Below are 22,217 nucleotides of genomic sequence, written 5' to 3' on the forward strand. Positions count from 1 at the left end.
GGGGCTTCGTCCCAAATGATGAGCTTAGTCTTATTCAGCAAAGAGGTTAAATCGCTACCCGGAGTAATACCTCTACACATAGAATCAGGAGTGGCAATCAAAGGAATTCCAAATCTTGAATGTGCAGTTCTTCCTCCTGGCAATAATAGAGAAGCAATACCACTTGAAGCAACAGGAAGGACAATATCCCCTTTTGATCGAATAGCTGCACACAAAGTTCTCCACATAAATGTTTTACCAGTTCCGCCATGCCCATAAAGGAAAAAAATACCACCTTTATTATCATTCATAGCCTGCATAATATCATCATATATGATCCGTTGTTCAGCAGTCAAACATTGAAATAATTGCTCATGCTCTATGCGTAGTGCTTCTCTATCATAACTTAACTCATCAGCTATGAGTCTATTAAAACTATCCTGAATTATTAATTCATCTGGAAGTAGCTCATTGCTATAATTGCGTAGTGAACAACCATTATTCTGCAGAATCTTCTCAATATTAACTAATGCATAGCATTTCAATTGTTCATCACTAAGCTTCAAATCTGTAATTATCACTTAGAAATTATTGTAATACTTAATGGTTAAACATGATTAATAAAGCTATTTTTTAATTAAATTAAATAATTAAAAAAAATTACCGGGAAATCGAAGTATCATGCGTTGCCTATATAGTACATCTTCTGAAAGCACATGCCATGTACTGTTACGTACAAATTCAGGTCTGGATATACTATTAGACATAAGCAAAATGGCAAATAATTTTCTTAAGTAGTGTGCAGATCCCCAAAAACTTGCCTCTAATATACCATCAATATATTCTTTATCATCATCTAACAAACCCATTGCATAGCAAGCATCTTTAAATGTAGGGTAGAGAACACCATTTATGGTACGAATATCTTCAAAACTTGTTGGGCCCTTAACATAGTTTAGAAGTGTGCGTAAGTAATATCGTTCCCCACATCCTGGAGATACATGATAAAGTCTACCGATAGAAAAACCTCTCTTACGAATGGTCCACTCACGCTCTTTTCTCTTCCAAACAAATTTTCCCGGAAATTCAAAATACCGAAGTTCTCTAGCTTCTTCAAATCTAGAATTACATTCCATCCAAGCCAAAAACATTGACTTATCAACCAAAGGTTTATTCAAGACATTTTCATAGTTTCATTTTCATTGAACACAACAGTTTGTTCTCCTGGTAGGTGAAAATTCAGTCTCTCAACAGAAGGAAGCCTATAGTGAATCTCGAAGGCAAAAATTCTCCAAATAGCCTCACAAGCCAAAACATAACGATAATCATAATATCTTTGATCTCGTCGATAGTATTATCATCGGCATTCTCATTTCGTTTCCTAACTAATCCTGCTGTTACTCTATCATTACCCTTATTAATGTACTTGAATAAATATTTGATTGCCCGAGACTGATTGCACCACTCTAAATTTATGTGTGCCTGATATTTCAAAAGTAACGTAGGGTTATAAGGAACAACAAAACGATTATCAATCGACACATTGTTTTTGTCCACAGTAGCCCCCGTATCCCTTCTCCTGTATACAGGATATCCTTCATCACTTAGTACTGTAGTATTGTTGAATTGTTTTGGATATCTTTTACTACAGCTTCTATCTCTCATACACGGTGAATTTAAATTTAAGGTACCACATGGACCATGTATCATAAAGTCTTTTACATTCTCGTACAAAATGGGAAAAAGATTTTTATCTGGAATCTCTGCAGATATTATGTTGTCTACATCTTCTATTCTTGGAATTTTATCGTCTCGATGTAGAAATAATACAATGTGTGCATGTGGTAGTCCTCTTTTTTGAAATTCAACACTATAGACAACAACAAATAAATTAAAATTAGAAGCATGTTAAATAAATTAAATCTTCTTCAATATTTATCTATAAAATCAACGAAGCAAAGTAAGTAACAAACTTGCATTGGCTTTGCCAAACAAACTTCCTTTTGTAATATCTTTCAACAACTGGTCCAATTTAAGCTTGAATACTCGACAAAGTATATCTGGTCTATCTTCAGGACGCAAATTCCTCTTCTTAACGAATCTAGATATTTCAGGCCATTTGGAATTACACGTGAATGTAATGAACAGGTCCGGATATCCATATGTCTTGCAAATTCCCATAGCATCATGATATAGTTCAGTCATAAAACGATCACCTCCATGGAATGTAGATGGCAACACAACACGACAACCAGTACTAGATAAATCTGGAATACCATTAGAATTTGAATCAAGCAGGCTATTATAATTTTCAGCCCTTAATAGCGTTTGATTTTTACGGACAAAAAATAGCCTTTCTGATTCAATCATTGTCCACCCATCAACGATAAACTGTTGAAATAATATTCCAGATCGTAAAATTGTATCTGCTTCATTTTCCCTATCCATCAGTCTATAGGCAAACCATTCACGCATGGTTAATTTGATCCTTTCATTAGAATTCGATGAAGAGTAAGACTCCAATCCTCTATGATTTATACCAATTCTATACCCATCTTCTCCATATACAAAAATTAAGGGATATTGTAAAGCTAGATATGAGGGGTGCAACTCACTAATACGCTTCAATAATCCACTTCGATTCTCAATAATTATGTCTTTCTCTTCACACGAACTACCAATATCTCCTACAATAAGGGCAGCTACTTCAGATGCAGATGGCATACTATATGTCCTACCATCTGTAGCTCTTTTCCCAATCAACTTTAATTGAATGTTAACCTCATTATTCAAGTCAATTCTGTCTCTTGCCATTCTGTATACCTTAGCATACAGGTTAAATTCAACAATCATTTGTTTTAATTTTTCCAACAAAACATCATCAAATTCCTTCGTAGTTTCAGAACTGAAATGAATGGTCAAAAAATACATTAATATATTTTACTTAAACATAAATTATAACATTAAAAAAATAATTTATTGTAAATTACCTAAAAGCACATTTTCTGTTTTCAATCTCATTTTCAGTATCTACGATGTATAATTGTTGAAACTTTGCTGTATTTCCTTCTGTTGGCGACAAACTACCAATTCAATGGTAATTTTGACCTCCTAGTCTAAAACAATATGGCCCTCGACCTTTGTTAACAGTATTATCTACTCGACCTTCCATTGATGTAAATGCAAACATCATGTTGAACGCACGTATATTTTCAACAAAATATCTACTCCTAGAATCTTTCCTGCTCAATAAATCCTCCAAAAATCTCGGTGGATTTTTAAGTGTAGGAATTTGAACTTTGCCTTTCATACAGCATAATGAAAACTTTGCATTTTTCAATGATCCATCCTTCCGCGCTCTTTCGTTTGCTCACATAAAGGCCAAACAATACTCACATTCAAAGTCAGGATCTCCAACATCAAAATACACTATAAAAAGAATATTACACATTAAATATTAATAAATTACTAAAAGCTAATATATATATATATATAAATATATATATATATGTATATATATATATATATATATATATATATATATATATATATATATATATATATATATATGTATATATATATATATATATGTATATATATATATATATGTATATATATATATATATATATATATATATATATATATATATATATATATATATATATATATATATATATATGTATATATGTATATATATATATATATATATATATATATATATATATATATATATATATATATATATATATATATATATATATATATATATATGTATATATATATATATATATATATATATATATATATATATATATATATATATATATATATATATATATATATATATATATATATATATATATATATATATATATATATATATATATATATATATATATATATATATATATATATATATATATGTATTACCTTCACCATCTGTTCTTGTAAATTTTTCATCATCTAAAAAGATAAATAAAAATTAATTTTATTAGTATGATGTACAAAGTAATGTATAAGTTCACTGCATATTTTTTTCTTAACTCAAAAATTTATATGACATCAACTCTATTTAATATTGGGATATTATAGAACCTTATACATAAAACTTACCTATATCAATATTATTTTCTAAATGAGAATCATTTAAGTCAAGAACGTTGGTTGTATGTCTTTTGATGAAATTTCTACAAATAGTATACTTTCCAGCCCGAGTAAGTTTGTTTGAGCATACTTGAGGATAAGTGGGTATAGAATGCGCCATTGATTTTTGTAATTGCGATAAATCAACTACTATAAATCAAAGAAAAAAAAAGTATTATTAATAAAAGTCATAAGTCTATTAATAAAATGTACAATAATTATTTTTTTTCATCATACTTACAATCCATATTAAAACTGGTAATATTTTTGAGTCATGTGAGAATTACCTGAAAATAAACCTTCATTGTCTGGGTTATAGGCTTGGTGCGCAGTATGACGACGTTTTGAACGTGGATGAGAAAAATCGACTGTACAAATGTGATAAAATATTAGATATAAAATATAATTCCTAAACATTAAAAATTATATTTTATAAAAAATTTATATGCTAAATTGTAAACTTTTTAATTCATTATTGTTATCCCATTTGATTTTCGAACAATATTTATCAATCATTCTTACACCATCCTTAACAATGATCCAATTATAAAGATTATGAAATTATTTATTCATTTCCCCTTTCCTAAAGATCATCTTTTAATCTATTTTTATTAAAAGTAATTTTTTTTAACATGTAATCATTTATAATCAAGTATAATTAATGATATTTAAGATTAAAATAATTAATTGAAAAATATATCAAAATCACATAAGACAATAATAATGGATAAGAGAAAATAGCAAAGTGTGATATTATTGATTCGTCTAGATTTAATTTTTATTAATACAATTTTTACAATATTAAATTATCTCCAATTATAAATATTAGTAATTTAAACAATATATTAATTTGTTTATAAAATAAATGAAAAAACAATAACAGAAAAGAGTGGGTAAAACAAAAGTAATTACCATTTATATAATATGGCATTAGAAAACAATGGGCCAAAACCATGTTCCAATACCATTTTATTTTTTCAAGTCATGATGATTTTGTGTTGGGAAACGGTATTAGAGTAAAAGTATAGGCTTGGTGCTGCAGCATGACTACGTTTTTAACGTGGATGAGAAAAATCGACTGTACAAATGTGATAAAATATTTGATATAAAATATAATTCGTAAACATTAAAAATTATACTCCCTCCTATTCATTTTAAGAGTCCCAGTTGACTTTTTATGGATTTTAAGGAGAGTCAAAAGTGGGACCATAAAGAGTAGGAAAGAGAGTGGTATTATGGATTTTTAATGTAAATCTAGAAAATTAGTATAGGTAATGGAGGGTATAAATGAAAATAGGATAAAGCTACTAAGGGCATAAAAGTCAAAAACCCATACTAAAAATAGCAACGTATGATATTATTTGAGTTTTTTAGATTTTATTTTTATTAATACAATTTTTTACAATATTAAATTATCTCCAATTATAAATGTTAGTAATTTAAACAATATATTGATTTGTGTATAAAATAAATGAAAAAACGAAAAGAGTGGGTAAAAGTAAAACAAAGTAAAAACCGGCATTGGAAAACAATGGGCCAAAACCATGTTCCAATACCGTTTTGGTTTTTCAAGTCATGATGATTTTGTCTTGGGAAATGGTGTTGGAGTAAATGCATAGGCTATAGGCTATGAGTATTGCATTTGTCAGTTTAGTAGTAATGTACTTGCACAGCTATTTACTCAGCTACTTACTCATCTCTTTCATTTGCCATTTCTAAACACCAATTTTTTTCTCTTTCTAACCATCCAAAAATTCTCTCTTAGTAATTTAAGACTTTTATGTAGTTTTTACGGGTTTTTTCAAGTCAGATTAAAAAATATATGTAAGTTTATCTTTCAATTTTAATAGTATCACCGGTATTTTTCTTCTCTAAAAATGTCTTAATTGATTTGTCTAGATAAATCTTATAAAAAACTAAGTCGATTTATTATTTTTTATGTAGAAATTTATTTTTTGTAGTAGATTTTTGATAAATTAGTTTAACATGTGATAGTATCACTGGTATTTTAAACGATTTCGAAAATACTTAACGATTTTATCCTTTGATTTTTATAGAATTTTATTTTTATTTTGTTTGAAAATTTTTATTTGAATTATGTAGATTTTCATATGAAAAAATAGATCGATTTATCATTTCTTTAAGTTGAAAAGCGATTATTTTTTTTTTCTAAAATTGGTTTGTTTACAATACGATGAATCGACTTTTCAATATTTAAAAGGGTTTTCATATAATATTAGGAGAAATTTCTCAATTGGTTTCTGGTTTATCTACTCCTCTAAATAAAATCAGGTATACCTCTTTCATATATATGATAATACTTACAATTTTGTTGATAGATGTTTATACTTTTTTAATATGTAGTTAACTGGATTATAATTTGATCTACAGTTTTATCCATGTTTGATTTTGAATGAGTTAATATAATTGTTAAAATAATTTCTTGATTATCATTCAACTAATCAGCTAATTTTTTGGGTTTATTTTTTTAAAAATTATATGACCTTTAAAAGGTAGAACATAATTTACTTCATAAATTAATACTATATGTGTACAGTAATTATGCATGTTTTATTTTGAGTAATTTAACATAGTTATTAAGCCAATTTCCAGATCGATCTATTATTTAAACTGAGTGATATTTTTTTGGTTAACTCTAATAAATAATAAATAATATGACGCTTGGAAAAAGTAAATTTGTTTGTTCATATCAATATGTAATAATCTTCTAACTATTTTCCGATTATAAATTATAATTTTGTTGTACTTTAAGTGTGTATATACATGAAAAAAATAAACTACTCAGTATTTATTAAAAAATGTCTTCAATTTTCCTTTAAAAATAACTTTAATAAAATTGTTTTGTACAATTATTACTTGAAAAAAAAACAATATGAAAAACGTATCTATTATTATACATTATGTTCTTTGGTCTAGATGTTTAAAAAGACTGTTTGATGTAAATTAACATGTTAAACAATTACCTTTATTGTTTGATGATGAATGCATTTTATTTATACATTTGATATTAGAACTAACTGTTGATCTGTTCAATTTTTATACATGAAAAATTAATTCATGCTGTTAACAATGTGGGGGCGTTTGTTAAAGATATGTACACAAAGCTTGGAATCACTTGGTTCTTACAGGTATTTTCTTTATACATTTAGAAATAATGTTGCATTAGAAATTTATCAACATTTCTTATAACTTATATCAAATAAAATATTGTCTTATAAATTACAAATGTCAAGCAAAAATTAAATAATAATGAATTTTGTTAATGTTAAAGAATATATACCATTTGTTATGTCTGACAATGGACTCATTTGAGTTTTTAAACTTTGCACTGTTTGAATATCTGACGACGACTTTGAAGATTCAATAGAAATTCCTGCGTTCATCAAGTAAAATATATTTAATATAATTTAATTTTTTATATAATAATTATAAAGCAATTACAATTGTTTAAAAGTTACCTTTAGTCAATTGTGTGTCATTCTGGTGTTTTTTTCGCTTTTCAATTATTCTTTTTCTATTCATTCGTGCAATTTTGAAAGACTATAATTCTCCATGCTTATAATTCCCAACTTCATCTAGAGAAAAAAGTACAAATCAACTATTATTTAGCTCCATTTATCATTTATATTTAAAAAAACCAGACAATTAATAAAACCATAACTTATTATTGTAAATTGTTTGTTGAATGATGTTAAGAGCATCGAAGTTAAATATAGAAACTGTGTTTTCCTCAAAAGTGCATTTATATTAAAATTAACATATAGAATCATATTTTATTATATGTATCATTTTTAATATACTTACCAAATTAATCTTATTTATACGGTAATTTTTTATGATCTTGCATATGATCTTTGTTTCCATATTATTGCGGTTGCATGATATTTTTGAGTGTAATATATTTGATGATCATGTTGATTGGTATCTTTATGATATATTTGTTTCTTTTCTAAATAATAGGGTGATATTTTTGTAAAAGTTATATTAATCTTTAAAATAATTAATTTATTGTATAAATTAAATCATTATTTTTTTACTGAATTTATTTAACATTTATATCGAACTTCAAGTGTAGGTCTTCATTTCTTAGAGTCATGTAGTCATCGTTAGAATTTATTTATTTTAATCATGCTGTATCAGTATTAACTTATCGCAAGAATTTATTTATTTTTATTTATATTGTATCAGTATTAACCTTTTAACAAATCAAACTTTTTATCTTTCAAGTGAATATCACATTAATTCTATGAACCATATTTAATTTACTACTTATAAAGTTTTTAAAATTGTTATATACACATTTAATATATATAAAATATGAAAAATTAGATCTTTTAGTATACAATGTTGATTTATCGATTAATTTATTTAACTTTTTCATGTAAGCTAAATTATTTCATAGTATTTCAATCGTTGAGTGTGTTTACTAATTATGTTTACATGATGTTGGATTAGAGCCATTTAATCATCGCAGCTCATGCGTTTTGTTTTATTAATATTATGTTTATACAATATATTGTTGGGTTTTAAATGATAACAATTTTTACAAAGTTTTGGTTTATTTACAAAGTTTTGGTTTAAAAGGATGAAAATCATAAACAGTAATTGATATTATTGCTATAAATTATTTAGTGGTGTTATATATTGTAAACATTCTCATATGAACATTTGAAAATGTTTGATTTGTCAAGGATTAGTAAATAAATAGAAATTAATTGCTATAAATCATTGAAAAGTTAATAGATAAGTAAACAGATTATAGTTTTGAACATAAATGATTCCAAAAACAATAACAATGACTCAACATGAATCAATTATTCTAAAAACACAGTCCAGCTAATGCATCAACTAATAAAAATAAACTAAAAAACATTGTATTTAGAAGTAATAGATCTAATTTATTATAGGGTCCTTCTCCTTCTTCACAAAAATATGTTTTTTGCTGGTAGAACACTCAAGATCACTTATGTCATATATGTTGTCCAAACCTCTTTTAGTATTGATTTGATCCTCAACTGTCTTCTTATTTGTGGAATATTCACAGTCACTAATGTCAATGACCTTCTCCAATCCTCCTTTAATTGGTGTTTGAAAGTTGCTATTTTCTGTTGTTGAGTCACAATTCTGCATTTGAAATAATTATGTTCAATAATGTTTACATATACTTTTATGAACATATCATATCATACAAACTAAAAAATATTACCTGCATAATATCTTGATTCATAGAAGTGGAATGTTCTTTTGATTCAACAGTATTATCATTTTCCTTCTAATTGAAAAATTAACATTGAGTCATTTGGTAGTTTAATTTATATATGTGAAATGAATAAACTTGTATCTTGAGAAAAAAGATAATACCTTTTTGGAGTACAAACACTGGCAGAATTTTAAAATTAGCTCTTCATCGTCAGTGAGCTTACTTACTGAATATGACTTGCTTTTCTTTTCTATGTTAAAGTATTTGTTAACTTTAAACACAAACAAATACTTTTTATTGATGAGTTTTTCCAACTCCTCTGGAAACGTCTCAGTATCTCCATTCTATAAAAATAATATGAAAATAATGGAACAAAATTTATATATATTTTTATTTTTTTCAGAAAATGTAATAGTTCAATGCTAATAATAATTACCTTAACCTGCTTATCAATTAACTCTTTAGCAGTAACTTGTAATTCCTTCTTCACTTGTGAATCAAAAAGAACAAAAGTGGATTGCCCAACACCATCCGAAACACGCACAAAAATCTTGTACCTTTAATTCACATTGATGGAATTTAGATTAGTTGAGTGTATTGTTGAAATTTTACTTGTTTTACTTGTTAATCAATAGAAGTCAAAAGCCAAAAATTTTATGTAAATTATTTACCTTGGCCAAACAATTAGAATAGGTACTTTGCATGTAAGACAACTCATGGAACCATCTGACTCTTTTTGAACAGCATCATAGCATTTGTAACATGATGAATAAGACCATTCGTGCTCACAATCAATAGATGTGATTGTGCCATATGTGACATAGTAACCTTCCTGTAGTTTACAATTTGCATACAATTCAGTGGTTTAGTTTTGTATTTAAGATTCTTATAAATTAAAGTTGTAAATATAACCTTTTGCAGCAGCACTATATCCTTCAATTGCACAGCCTCATGATTATGAAGAAATATTAATTCTGATGATTTTAAACTGTGATTAGACTCATCAAGCAATGACCGTTAAATTATTGAACCGTCGTTGAGTTTCCTTCTGTTGGATGAAATAAAACAGTAATTGATGGTGCATTTTGTTAGGTATTTTAATTTGGTACATGTTTAATTTGGGGCTTGGTATTAATTTCTAGATTTTTCAGATGCACACATTTACTAAGCCCCCATGCATAACTAAATAAGTTTTAAATGATATTTATACCTATTTTTAAATTCATGCACTTCATGAATATCAGGTTCAATGGTGAGTCGCGTTATGAACATTGAATTGGTCAATGATGTCGTACCTAATACATATGGATAAAGAGTTATTAAATAAGATAAGTATTTTCTTAATCATGCAACATTCATTCAGCTTATTTTAAAATGCTTATTACCTCTCCATAATTTGACTTTTGCATATTGAATAATAATCACAAAAGATTTATTATTCTCTGCTTTGGATAGGTAACTATAAATTTCCTCTGCATATTGTTCCCAAAACCTTCCTGAAATTTGGTTGTTCCTACATCAAACACAAGGTTTAAATAATTATTTAATCTCAATTTTTCTGTAATTTAATTTTAATAAAATATGATATTAAAATGACTTACTCCTCATCAATCAATTCAAGGTTGATTGATAATTTGAAACCATCATTTACATTACTATATGCAGTTACTTCTGCAATTATGTCTGTATAGAAGAAGTAAAAGGTCAATATTTATGCTATTTAATGTTTTGCAATCAGTTCAATGTATTAGAATTGTTGGTAAACCTGTCAATACTGTTGTGTCATATTTTAAAGCAAGTATGTCATTGAAATTGGCAAAATTAAATCGGTCTGCTGGAATTGTTATGTCATTGCAGTTTCTTATGACAGAGTTCTTGAGAAAAATTATCTTGTGATTGTGTTTAGTTGGTTTATAGTCTCCAATATTTTCGGTCACTTTAAACCTTGTGATATATTAATGTTCTCCCTCCTTGATTTTATCTTGATGAGCAGATAATACATACTTTGAGATAATAGCTTGAATTCTAGTACCCTGTAAATTAACATTTTTTTCATCAGTTAAATAAATAGTAAACAAAACCAAAACATGTAAGATAGTCTATTATGTAAAACATGTATTTGCTAAACCTCTTCATCAATAAGAATTGTATGGATGCCGTTCACTTCACCATTCTGTTCATATGTTTTCCATTGATAAATTGCTTTGATTTTTATTCTCCATGTTCCGGTTTCTCCCACAATATTTCTAATCATGTGGTAGCTTCGAGCCATAGGGATAATTTGTGCTAAAAAACTGAAATGAATGACAAAGGGCTAAAATTATTGAAGTATTTGATAGGTGAATGACAAAGGGCTAAAATTTTTGTAGTATTTGATAGGTGAATGACAAAAGGTTAAAATTTTTCATGCATTTATAGCATGAAAGCAGGGTTCAATAATCCTAAAATTTTCTATAATGTTATTTTTGTATTATTCTCAAAGTTAAACTTGTTCTATTTCCAAATTAAAATCTCTAAAAATAAAATCCTCTCAATTTTCCCCAAATAGAACCCTAAAAATCAAATTTGGACTTCACTGTAATTTTATTGCTTCTCTTATGACTTGTCTGATTTAATATCTAAAATCAGTATAATTAATTTTAAAGTGTGGGTGAGAATTTGACAAACTGTGTTCTAAATAAATTGCTTTATTCATGTTTTAGAGAAGTATTTATTCTGTTTTAATCCTTTAGTGTCTCAATTACAGATTGATTGTTAATAATTTCTGTATTTTAGGAAATGATATTGTAATTATACAAAATTTATTGACAATATTACAGAAAATTTGTAATTATATATTTTATATTGACAATATTACAGAAAATTACAGATTGGTTGTCAATAATTTCTGTATTTAAGGAAATGATATTGTAATTATACAGAATTTATTGACAATATTACAGAAAATATGTAATTATATATTTTATATTGACAATATTACAGAAAATTTTGGAAGATAACGTTTCTGTATTTCAGGCATTCATGTGGGCGGAAAACTAATGAAGGACAGATTGACATGTGTCAGTTTATTTCTTCATTAGTATAATTAATTTGTAATTATATATTTTATGTTGAAAATATTACAGAAAATTACAGATTGGTTGTCAATAATTTCTGTATTTTAGAAAATGATATTGTAATTATACAGAATTTATTGACAATATTATAGAAAATTTGTAATTATATATTTTATATTGACAATATTACAGAAAATTACAGATTGGTTGTCAATAATTTCTGTATTTAAGGAAATGATATTGTAATTATACAGAATTTATTGACAATATTACAGAAAATATGTAATTATATATTTTATATTGACAATATTACAGAAAATTTTGGAAGATAACGTTTCTGTATTTCAGGCATTCATGTGGGCGGGAAACTAATGAAGGACAGATTGACATGTGTCAGTCTGTTTCTTCATTAGTATAATTAATGATTTGTGATATAATACTACAAAATTGATATTATAATAATACAAGCAAATGTTTTATGTTATAAAACCTCAAATATATTAAGTTTTAATTTCACATATATTGAGTTATAACGCCAAATATATTATGTTATAACCGCAAAGATATTCTGTTATAACCCCAAATATATTATGTTATAACCCCAAATATATTATTTTAACTCAAAATCATAAAAATTAGCCATAATTGTCATCTTCAACATCACAGTTTTCCACCGTTGATGAACCTTAATTTTTTTTTAAAAATGAAAAATCTAATTTATTATTAAATGATGTTTTTATTTGCTTGGGAATAGGCAGTTAATCAAAAAACTTTTCATCTTCCAAAAAAGAATGTTGTTTTCTACGATTTTTTTTTAAAACAACAATTTCTTTTTAAATGAAGATATTTTCTAAAGAAAGAAAGTGGTTGGACTCTTGAGAGCCATCTTTAAAAAAGACAGTCTTTCAAGAGAGAGTCTGTTTTTTTTAATCATTTAGGCACATCTTGTCCATGACCTTGAGTTCGAATTCGAGTCTGGGTCCATACATTTAAAACCTAGATTTGACTTATGGACTCATTTACATCTTTTTTTTTCAATATTATATATTGGCTATAATGTGTATTTGATTGTTTAATTATTGTATTCAGAAGTGGTAGTTATATTTATACTTAAAAATCAAAAGACTTGATAAATATTTTTCTTTAAGAACTTAAATGTTGGAAAAACTTCATATATATGATCGTTCAAGTAGTATAAAGTATTAAAAGATCCTTGTTTGTTGAAAATGTAAAATAATTTTATTCCAATTGACGGAATTATGATATTATTTTTAAAACAATTTTTGGAAAAAATAAAATATTATTTTGAATCCAGATCCGGACCCTATACCCGTTAGACCCTAAGGTTTTGGGTCCGGTCTAGGTTCAATAAAAAATAACGGGATCTGGATATGGGTCTAGATAGACCCGACCCATGCCCATATAGTGCAAACACAGGATATTAAAATTTTCAGATCTGCATCGATTTGAAGAACATTTCAATTAGATGGGTGTATTTTCGTTATTTATACTCTTATTTTGTAGCGATCGATAATATTCCTCGCTTCCCACCTGTTAGCTTCATTCGTTTGTTTTTTACACCGAGACAAAAAAATAAATATAGTAGAGTAAAAATAGTAGTGTTATTTCCAAAAATAGAATTTAGAGTAAAATTATTAAAACGGATTAAACAGAAAATTTTGGATAAATTGGATTGAACAGATTAGTATGTATAAACATTAATAATCCATGTGGCGCACCAACACTGGAAAGTTAAGATGTATAAAGTTTTCTCCAGAAATTCTGACTAAATATTTAATATTTCACTAATTATGAAAGAGAATAAGATTTTTTAAATATAAAAGTGAAAATATATTCATATAAATCTAGTTAGATTCGTCTTGATACACAATTTTTATTATACACTTTTTATAATTCGTATTTATAGATATTAATTAATGATTAAAATTGCTAATAAAGTGTAGAAAAAAATAAAGTGTACAAAGAAAAAGAAAAGAAGTAAACAACAAAGAGTATGAGCAATGAGAAGACTCTCTATTTACCACCTTAATAGGGTGAATACAGTCCGATTTGGTCTGGTCTGACACCAATATAAGAGCAAACCAAAATTTTCAGTCTGAAAATTTTACAGACCACACCAGACCGTTTAAGCAAGATAAACTAAGTTAGGGTTTGATGAGCTAAATGAAGCTTAAGACAAGAGAAAATCTACTCTAGAAATGTTTTAGGGTTAATGGAATAGTGTCTAGGAATTTCTACAGAAATTGGGTATATATACCCTCTAAAACCAAGGTCCCTCGAAATCCCGAAATTAGCCTTCAATACTTGATCGAAAAGATGAGTGCAGAAATAGATCCATTAGCCCGAAAGCAGCAATCCATTCGCCCGAATGGATGCTCTTCACCCGAAGCCTTCTCCATTCGGCATAAACAAAGGATTATGGAGTAAATGGGGATTTGGGGGCCATTCGCCCCAATGCTTGCTATTCATCCGAATTTTATTCATTCGCCACTTTCAGGAACTTTGGCCATATTCGACATTGAGTGCTCAATTACCATTTCCCCGAATGGACATTGTGTTCGGCCGAATGGCCTTTGTTTCTCCTCTTTGTGGGTTGTTGCAGCTTCTACAAGCCTACAACTTCGCTAGGACTGTGGGATAGACTTGATTTGTCATGTTAAAGCTCCGAGATAGGTGTCTAAGCCTCGAACTTACGCCGTTCAACCTTGAAATCTCCAAAAATCACTTAAAATAATCTCAAAACACTCGAAGACAAGATCAATGTGAAATCATGTGTAGAGTATATGAAATCGATACAAAACAACAAGACTTGACACAAAAATCGGATTGTAAACGTGCTCTAAAACGAACACATCAATTGCAGGCATAAAGTGCGGCAGCCGTGATGCGGTATAGCCACGAGGAGCCGGTGAAGGAGATTTCCCAAGGCATGCTCGTCGGCACTTCATACGTCGCTGCGAAGTCATCACCGGCTACCTTCGATGTGCTTGTCTCATCTCCTGCTTATGACTTTCATTGGAGGAGATGGACCTTTCATACCCCGGTGATGTTGCGGGGACCTCGCAGGTTGGGCCATCCCAGCCATCACAGTACCAGTCCCCTCCTCTACCAGAGCGACACACGAACAACTCTTACTACCGTAAGAGGCGTAGGAGACCAACTTAGTTGGATAGGGTAGACGAGGGTGATGAGCGTTAGCGTTAGGTTTTTGTGTATTTGGATTGATTATATATATATATATATATATATATATATATATATATATATATATATATATATATATATATATACATATATATATACATATATATATATACATATATATATACATATATATATATATATACATATATATATATATACATATATATATATATACATATATATATATATACATATATATATATATATATATATATATATATATATATATACATATATATATATATATATATATACATACATATATATATATATATATATATACATATATATATATATATATATATATACATATATATATATATATACATATATATATATATACATATATACAAATATATATATATACATATATATATATATATACATATATATATACATATATATATATATATATACATATATATATACATATATATATATATATACATATATATATATATATACATATATATATATATATATATATATATATATATACAGGAAAAATTACCCTGAATAATACGAATTTTCACTGATTTTCCAATAATAATACGAACTTTCAATTAACCATGAATAATACGAACTTAATATATTTTTTCCGCTGGCATACCAATTTACCTGTTACCGGTAAACTTCCTAATTCTTTTAAAAAAAATTTTTTTGCTGATAAAAATAAGATAAGGAAACAGATCAGGAGTGCAGGACCTTCTCCCTCACGCAGCACCGGTTCTTCAATCATCTTCAAAATGGGTTTCTGTTTCTTCAAAATGCATCTTCAAACAATAGCCTCTCAAATAACCAACGACGAACTTAGTTCCAGAGCGATCCGAATTGTTTCGGATGTTACGTACTCTCATATTTAGTTCATTCAAGGACTTAGCTCGACATTTTAAATTGCATTCAATAGAGATAGATGCACCCATGAACCTTAATTAAACCCATGAACAAATAAAAAAGGATCTCCAAAATTAGAAGGCAGGCATTTTACAAGTATCTAAAAGTGAAAATGCTTACAATTCCCCTGAGTTCTTGGATACAAATGACTAAATGTCCGAATAGATGTTGGTGAAACATCGAAATCACCAATCTCATCATTCAGATTTCAGACATACGAATCAGCTATCGGGTAGTCTCATCGTCGCCAAATCAGCTGGTGGCCGTAGAGTGCAAACCATCTCTCTTGTTTTCCCAAAGTAAAACTACGCGGATTCAAGAGAAAAAAAAAGTGAATCGGAAGAACAAGATGACTAAATATGGAGCATCCCGTTTCAAACATAGAATAAGCCTGATTATGAATCGGCTGTGTTGAAAAAGCATGCCATTTATCAAAGCGTTTAACTTAAACCGTTGAAAAAAGTTAGCAATTCCTTTTGCAATTGATGTTCTAGATTGAGATGATGACGAAGGAGAATACATGTTAAATATCAAATTACTTTAAAGAATAAAATGAAAATGGAAAAAAAATTTAGATGTTGGAAGAAGTAATTACATTGGAAGAACAAAGTTAGGAAATGAGGAAGATGAGGCTGCTGAAAAAAGTTGTCTATATTACCCATTAAACTGATGAAGAAATGGGTATTTACCGTTTCTCCAGGTAAACAACCGGTCAGTTATGCCAGCGGGAAACATATATCAAAGTTCGTATTATTCATGGTTAATTGAAAGTTCGTACCATTGTTGGAAAATCAGTAAAAGTTCGTATTATTCAGGATAATTTTTCCATATATATATATATATATATATATATATATATATATATATATATATATATATATATATATATATATATATATATATATATATATATATATATATGTATGTGTGTGTGTGTTTATTTAGTTGTATATTTCAAACATTTGTATATAGTTAGTTGTATAAATATGTGTATTTAGTTTATCATAATCTCCAAGTTTTGACTTACGAATGCTCGAACTTTTGACGATGAATCATCCCGCCTGAAACATACACTGACTTTTAATAACTTATGATGATGTCTCTATTGCAAATATATCAAATAAAAACAACTCAATAATTAAGGAAAGTAGCTGGTCAAAAAAAGTCAATATAGCTGTTTGCAGTTAGTAACTGCGAACAGAGTCAAAGAAGTCAATACCTGTTAACTGCGAACAACTCCTTTGCTTTTTAAAATATAAAGTTATTGTTGCGAACAGCTACGAACCACAGATCTAGAAATTACACGCTTATTTTTAAAAATAAGTTGAAACTTATCTTATTTCGTGCATTTTTTTTTTTGATAAATTAGCATATTGATTTTAAATTTTCGTTGAAATAGGTGTGTGGACTTGATGAATAGCGGCACTATGAGGCTTAAATTAAGATGATCCAATTGATTGGGTTGCATTATCCATGCACCACACCGAACTGAAATCGATTTCTTCCGTTCACCAATTGTAATCTTCGTCCATGATGAAAGCTTGGACATGTACTCCTCTCCCATGCGGGCCCTTAATTTCATTACATATTGATCACAAGAGCTTTAAATTCTAGACAATTATTTCTGAAAGTTCCTATTTCCTAATTGAATCACATGTAATCAATTTATTTAATAAATAATATTATTGAATAAAAATACTTTTTCTTCTTTACTAGATACGAACTACTGAAATCAAACAATAATAGTTAATGAACATCGAGAATGAGGTTCTCAATGTCCCTTATTGTATTGAAAATCCTTCTTCTTCCGAGATGATTCGGATAAATCTTTGAATTGAAGAGGCACTCTATATCATTATACTAAATATTTATTCTCATTAACATTATTTAATAATATATTTTATGTGATGTAATTTCTTACCTCTTGTCAAAGTCTCCAAATGTTCTAATAAAATCATACATTTAAGTTTTACAAGCAATCCCCCAAGCAATGACATATAGAAACATTGAGCACAAATGATGATGATGAATGACTCTTGCTCTTTGCGACTTAGTTTTCGCTCCTGTTTGGCTTCTCCGAAACAATAGTAACCTGTATCAACATCAATGTTACCATTCATATTTGTGTATAATGAACATGTAACCCAACCACATCCTAAAAGTTTTTTCTAGGTCAAACAAAACAACAAACAGTTTAATCAAGTTAAACAGGCCAACTAAAACGGTCACCAAGCTAAGCACTATTTTCCCGACTACATCAATATTTGCTTTAATTTTACTTTATTACGAGTATTTATGAACAAAAATTTACCTAATAGTCCTTTTGACTCATCAATTTTGTTCTAAAGGCAATTATGGAAAATTAAAAAAAGCGGTTAAACTGGTATTATTTTATATTTTAGAAAGTGGACAAAATATGTTGATGAAGTAAAAAAGGTAAGTTAAATGTCTAGATGAGAATTAAAAAAGAATATACATCGTAAAAATAGGAATGGACTAATCTTGTGGACGAATTTAAAAGAAAACTGAGACAAATTTGGTGGGACACAAAAAGTACTACTCCTCTATCGAATTAGCATCAAAGAGAAAAGTGAGTGTTTATAAGAAAAAAATGAATATTTAGTATTAAATAAAGATAGATAATGAATTGTATGGATGAAATTAAAAGAGAGTTAGAATGTATTGATGAGATTGAAAAACCGATGAATCCATTTCCAAAAGTAAAAATAATGTTAAATGAAAATTAAAATTCAAAATGAAAAATAATGCTAAAGGAGAGAGATGAAGCTAGTAAAGCAATAGTCAAATCACAAATGAGATGTTGACATAGTATATCTAATATATATTGAAGTCTTAACTATTAACTTAAACTTTATGTTGAAGCCCGATGATCCTCGTTGAACAAGAGCCACCCTTTGCGCTATACATATGAATGCAATACAAGTGTTCCTCATATTTGGCAGAAGCTCATGATTCCATTTGAAATTAGGGTGAGAGATTAAGAGTTGAAATCGTAACTTTTTGTCATATTGACTTTTAATGTCATATAAAATGATTAACTCAACCAAAAACTCAATCTGATGAACCTAAATATTTTATATATTCTACAAATGAAACTCAATTCATGTCGATGCCTAATTTTATAATATTAATTTTTGTTAATTATTACTCTTAGAATAGGTGAATATATTGAGATGAAAGTTAACAAATGAAAATCATAAAAGTTAAAAAGGGGCAAATCTTCTCAAGTTTAAATTACCTGACCATCTGTAGAAGGTATCCATTCATTAGTAGCCGGATTTCCTTTGCTGGAAGCATGGTGAGTAAGGTCGGAATCAGGAGCTAAGGAGTATGCATTCCCATTGTCATTCTCCATTTTGATGAACCCTTTTCCTGTCTGTAATACATGCCCATTAGTTGAAACTGTTTTAGAGTCGTCCGATTCATTAATTGTTAATGATTAGGAATGTTTATAGGTCCATATAGGGGTGTTCAAATAGATTTCCCCATACATCTACCCGAACTTGTATAATCGAATTCGACTTTGACTTCGACTTCAAAACTAGATTTATAATTATATATAAAATTATATGGACACAAAATTTATTTTTGATCTAATTTGATACACCTAATTCGAAATCTATCTAATAGCCTGAAAAGGCAACTTTATGTCCATGTAAATTTGTTCAAATTGTCATTCTAATATTTTCATGCTCGGGCTCATTCTAGCTTGGCTAAGCTCAACTCATAAATGATTTATAATTAAATTTTTATACTCATTTTAAATCTAAATTTGACAATATAATGAACCTATGGATCCTGAAATGAGATGATCTCGCGATAAGACTGTCTTTATAGGACTGTCTAATATAGACTGATAACACTTACACAACTTTCAAGTGTTAACTTACAATTTTAAAGTAAATAATTGTAATATTAATTGTGATCACTTTGAACCTTACTTGAATCGAATTTTATGTTCTTTATTAATCTAGTACGTACAAGAACATAGATCTATTATTAAGCTAGCTAAAGAATTGAAATCAAATACAATAATACTACTATGAATAATTTACTTTAATAAAAAAAGGTTAATTAATTAGCTAGAAAAGAATGAGAAAGTAACAAACCGTGTGGTGGTGTCGTTTATCAACACAATTAAGATCCTTGTAATATTCCGTCTCCACAAATTCCTCTGTCACTTCACCTCCATTTTCACACACTAATTTCTGCAACATCCCAAACAATAACCCAATTTTAGTACTGTTTTTTTTTTTTTATTGTTTTTACATACCATATATATAAATACAATTCATTAAAATTAATTTCTTAATCGGCCTATGTTCAGTCTATATTTGTAAATTTGTTGCATATATAACAACATTTTTACAAACAGTGAAGCTTATGTAAAAGTTTATCCTCCACCTTATTGAATTTTCCTAACATTAAAAAAAAAAAAGTTAACGAGTCAAAAATATAAGTTTAGATCTGCCTAGACAATAACTTAAGTTATTTGATTTCTAATCTTTTTTTTTATATGATTTGATTTCTAATCTCTTAATATTGATTAATACTTTCTCTGGTTTTAAATGTTGTTTTCATTCACTTTTTTCACACATTCTAGTACAATTTTAAAATTAAATAATCTTAATTGTGAGTTTTTAAAATTTTAAAAAGTTGATATTTAAAAGTATACATTGAGATGAATCTAACAAGATCACATATAAATATGTTTTTGTTCTTATAAATCAATAATAAAATGTAGTAAAAGTTTAACACTATAATTCGTAAATTCTAATTGAGAAAAACATAAAAAGATAGAGGATTTGATTCGGTAGATAAGCAAAGATAAACGCTCACACCATCCACCTTTTATATATATATATATATATATATATATATATATATATATATATATATATATATATATATTCGAGATAATATATATTCTAGATTGACTCTAAAATATTACGCAAACTCAAAAAGAAGAAAAAAAGCGTTATGAAATAAAAGCAAATTAAGTTTGTTGATGATGACCTGTTGATCGTTTTCGAGGCGTTGAAACTCAAGAAATTCAGGAATTTCAAGAGAAGTGTTGTTAACATCAACATAATTGGTAGAATGCTCGCTTCTTTGAGGTTTAGAATGACGTTTAGGAGCTAAGCCATCAAAATACTCCTTTGTTTCTTCTTCTATTTTGTGTTCTTCTTCTAAACTCAGATGTACATCACTCCTATTTGGTCTGCTTGAATACTCCATCTATTCTTTCTCGTATTATTTTCTATCTAACTTTTCACTTGCATCTGATGTTATGATATCAAGAATGTTAGATGGAAAAGATAAGGTTTTAAAGGACTTTTGCTCCAAAGAAGATATTTTTAGTTGGGTTTTTTGAAATATCAATGAACAACGCAACTATTCTGTAGATATTAAATGTCGGTCCCATTGTGTTTGTTACTCCCTTTATGCCATCACTCTATCCTCTCCCCTCTAACTACATAATTTACGCTCATTTATTTTTCAAATGTCTTATTTATTTTTAGATTATAATTCATCAATTATATTTTATTTGTATTTTATTTTTTAATACATGCATTAAATATAGTTAAAGAAGATCTTATTTGATTTCTCTCAACATAAGGTTTATTAATATTTAATTTTTTTAATTTTTAAATATACACAATTATTACAATTAAGT

General features: G+C 27.7%; 2 protein-coding genes and 1 pseudogene across 2 annotated transcripts; all 3 read right to left on the reverse strand.

The window, feature by feature from the left end:
• Positions 1–4,244, reverse strand: part of LOC130826521 (uncharacterized) — a 5,360-nt pseudogene extending 1,116 nt beyond the window's left edge.
• A 4,539-nt stretch (positions 4,245–8,783) lies between these two features.
• Positions 8,784–14,781, reverse strand: LOC130826522 (uncharacterized). The gene is made up of 11 exons (XM_057692103.1): positions 14,726–14,781; positions 11,349–11,377; positions 10,946–11,027; positions 10,730–10,857; positions 10,555–10,639; positions 10,257–10,332; positions 10,016–10,176; positions 9,781–9,901; positions 9,506–9,688; positions 9,351–9,416; positions 8,784–9,268 (listed from the first exon to the last, which is right to left on the reverse strand). The coding sequence occupies exons 1-11, from the start codon at positions 14,779–14,781 to the stop codon at positions 9,038–9,040; spliced, it is 1,218 nt and encodes a 405-aa protein (XP_057548086.1). The 3' UTR covers positions 8,784–9,037.
• Positions 14,782–18,246: 3,465 nt separating this feature from the next.
• LOC130827167 (uncharacterized) lies at positions 18,247–21,930 on the reverse strand. Its single transcript, XM_057692815.1, has 4 exons — positions 21,557–21,930; positions 20,650–20,748; positions 19,779–19,916; positions 18,247–18,611 (listed from the first exon to the last, which is right to left on the reverse strand). Exons 1-4 carry the CDS (start codon positions 21,776–21,778, stop codon positions 18,570–18,572), a joined length of 501 nt encoding a protein of 166 aa, XP_057548798.1. The 5' UTR covers positions 21,779–21,930; the 3' UTR covers positions 18,247–18,569.
• Positions 21,931–22,217: the final 287 nt, after the last annotated feature.

Source organism: Amaranthus tricolor, chromosome 11 (assembly GCF_026212465.1).
Source record: "Amaranthus tricolor cultivar Red isolate AtriRed21 chromosome 11, ASM2621246v1, whole genome shotgun sequence".
Taxonomy (NCBI): domain Eukaryota; kingdom Viridiplantae; phylum Streptophyta; class Magnoliopsida; order Caryophyllales; family Amaranthaceae; genus Amaranthus; species Amaranthus tricolor.

Bases quoted from the DNA above. Each gene is read 5' to 3' on its own strand.
- LOC130826522 (XM_057692103.1), bottom strand. From the start codon at position 14,781: ATGGATTGCTGCTTTCGGGCTAATGGATCTATTTCTGCACTCATCTTT. The intron at 10,177-10,256 runs GTTATATTTACA...TGTAAACTACAG, and splicing joins ATATAGTGCTGCTGCAAAAG to GAAGGTTACTATGTCACATA. The intron at 9,902-10,015 runs GTAAATAATTTA...TGTGAATTAAAG, and splicing joins ATTCTAATTGTTTGGCCAAG to GTACAAGATTTTTGTGCGTG.
- LOC130827167 (XM_057692815.1), bottom strand. From the start codon at position 21,778: ATGGAGTATTCAAGCAGACCAAATAGGAGTGATGTACATCTGAGTTTA. The intron at 20,749-21,556 runs GTCATCATCAAC...GGGATGTTGCAG, and splicing joins GCCTCGAAAACGATCAACAG to AAATTAGTGTGTGAAAATGG. The intron at 19,917-20,649 runs GTTTGTTACTTT...CATGTATTACAG, and splicing joins ATAAACGACACCACCACACG to ACAGGAAAAGGGTTCATCAA.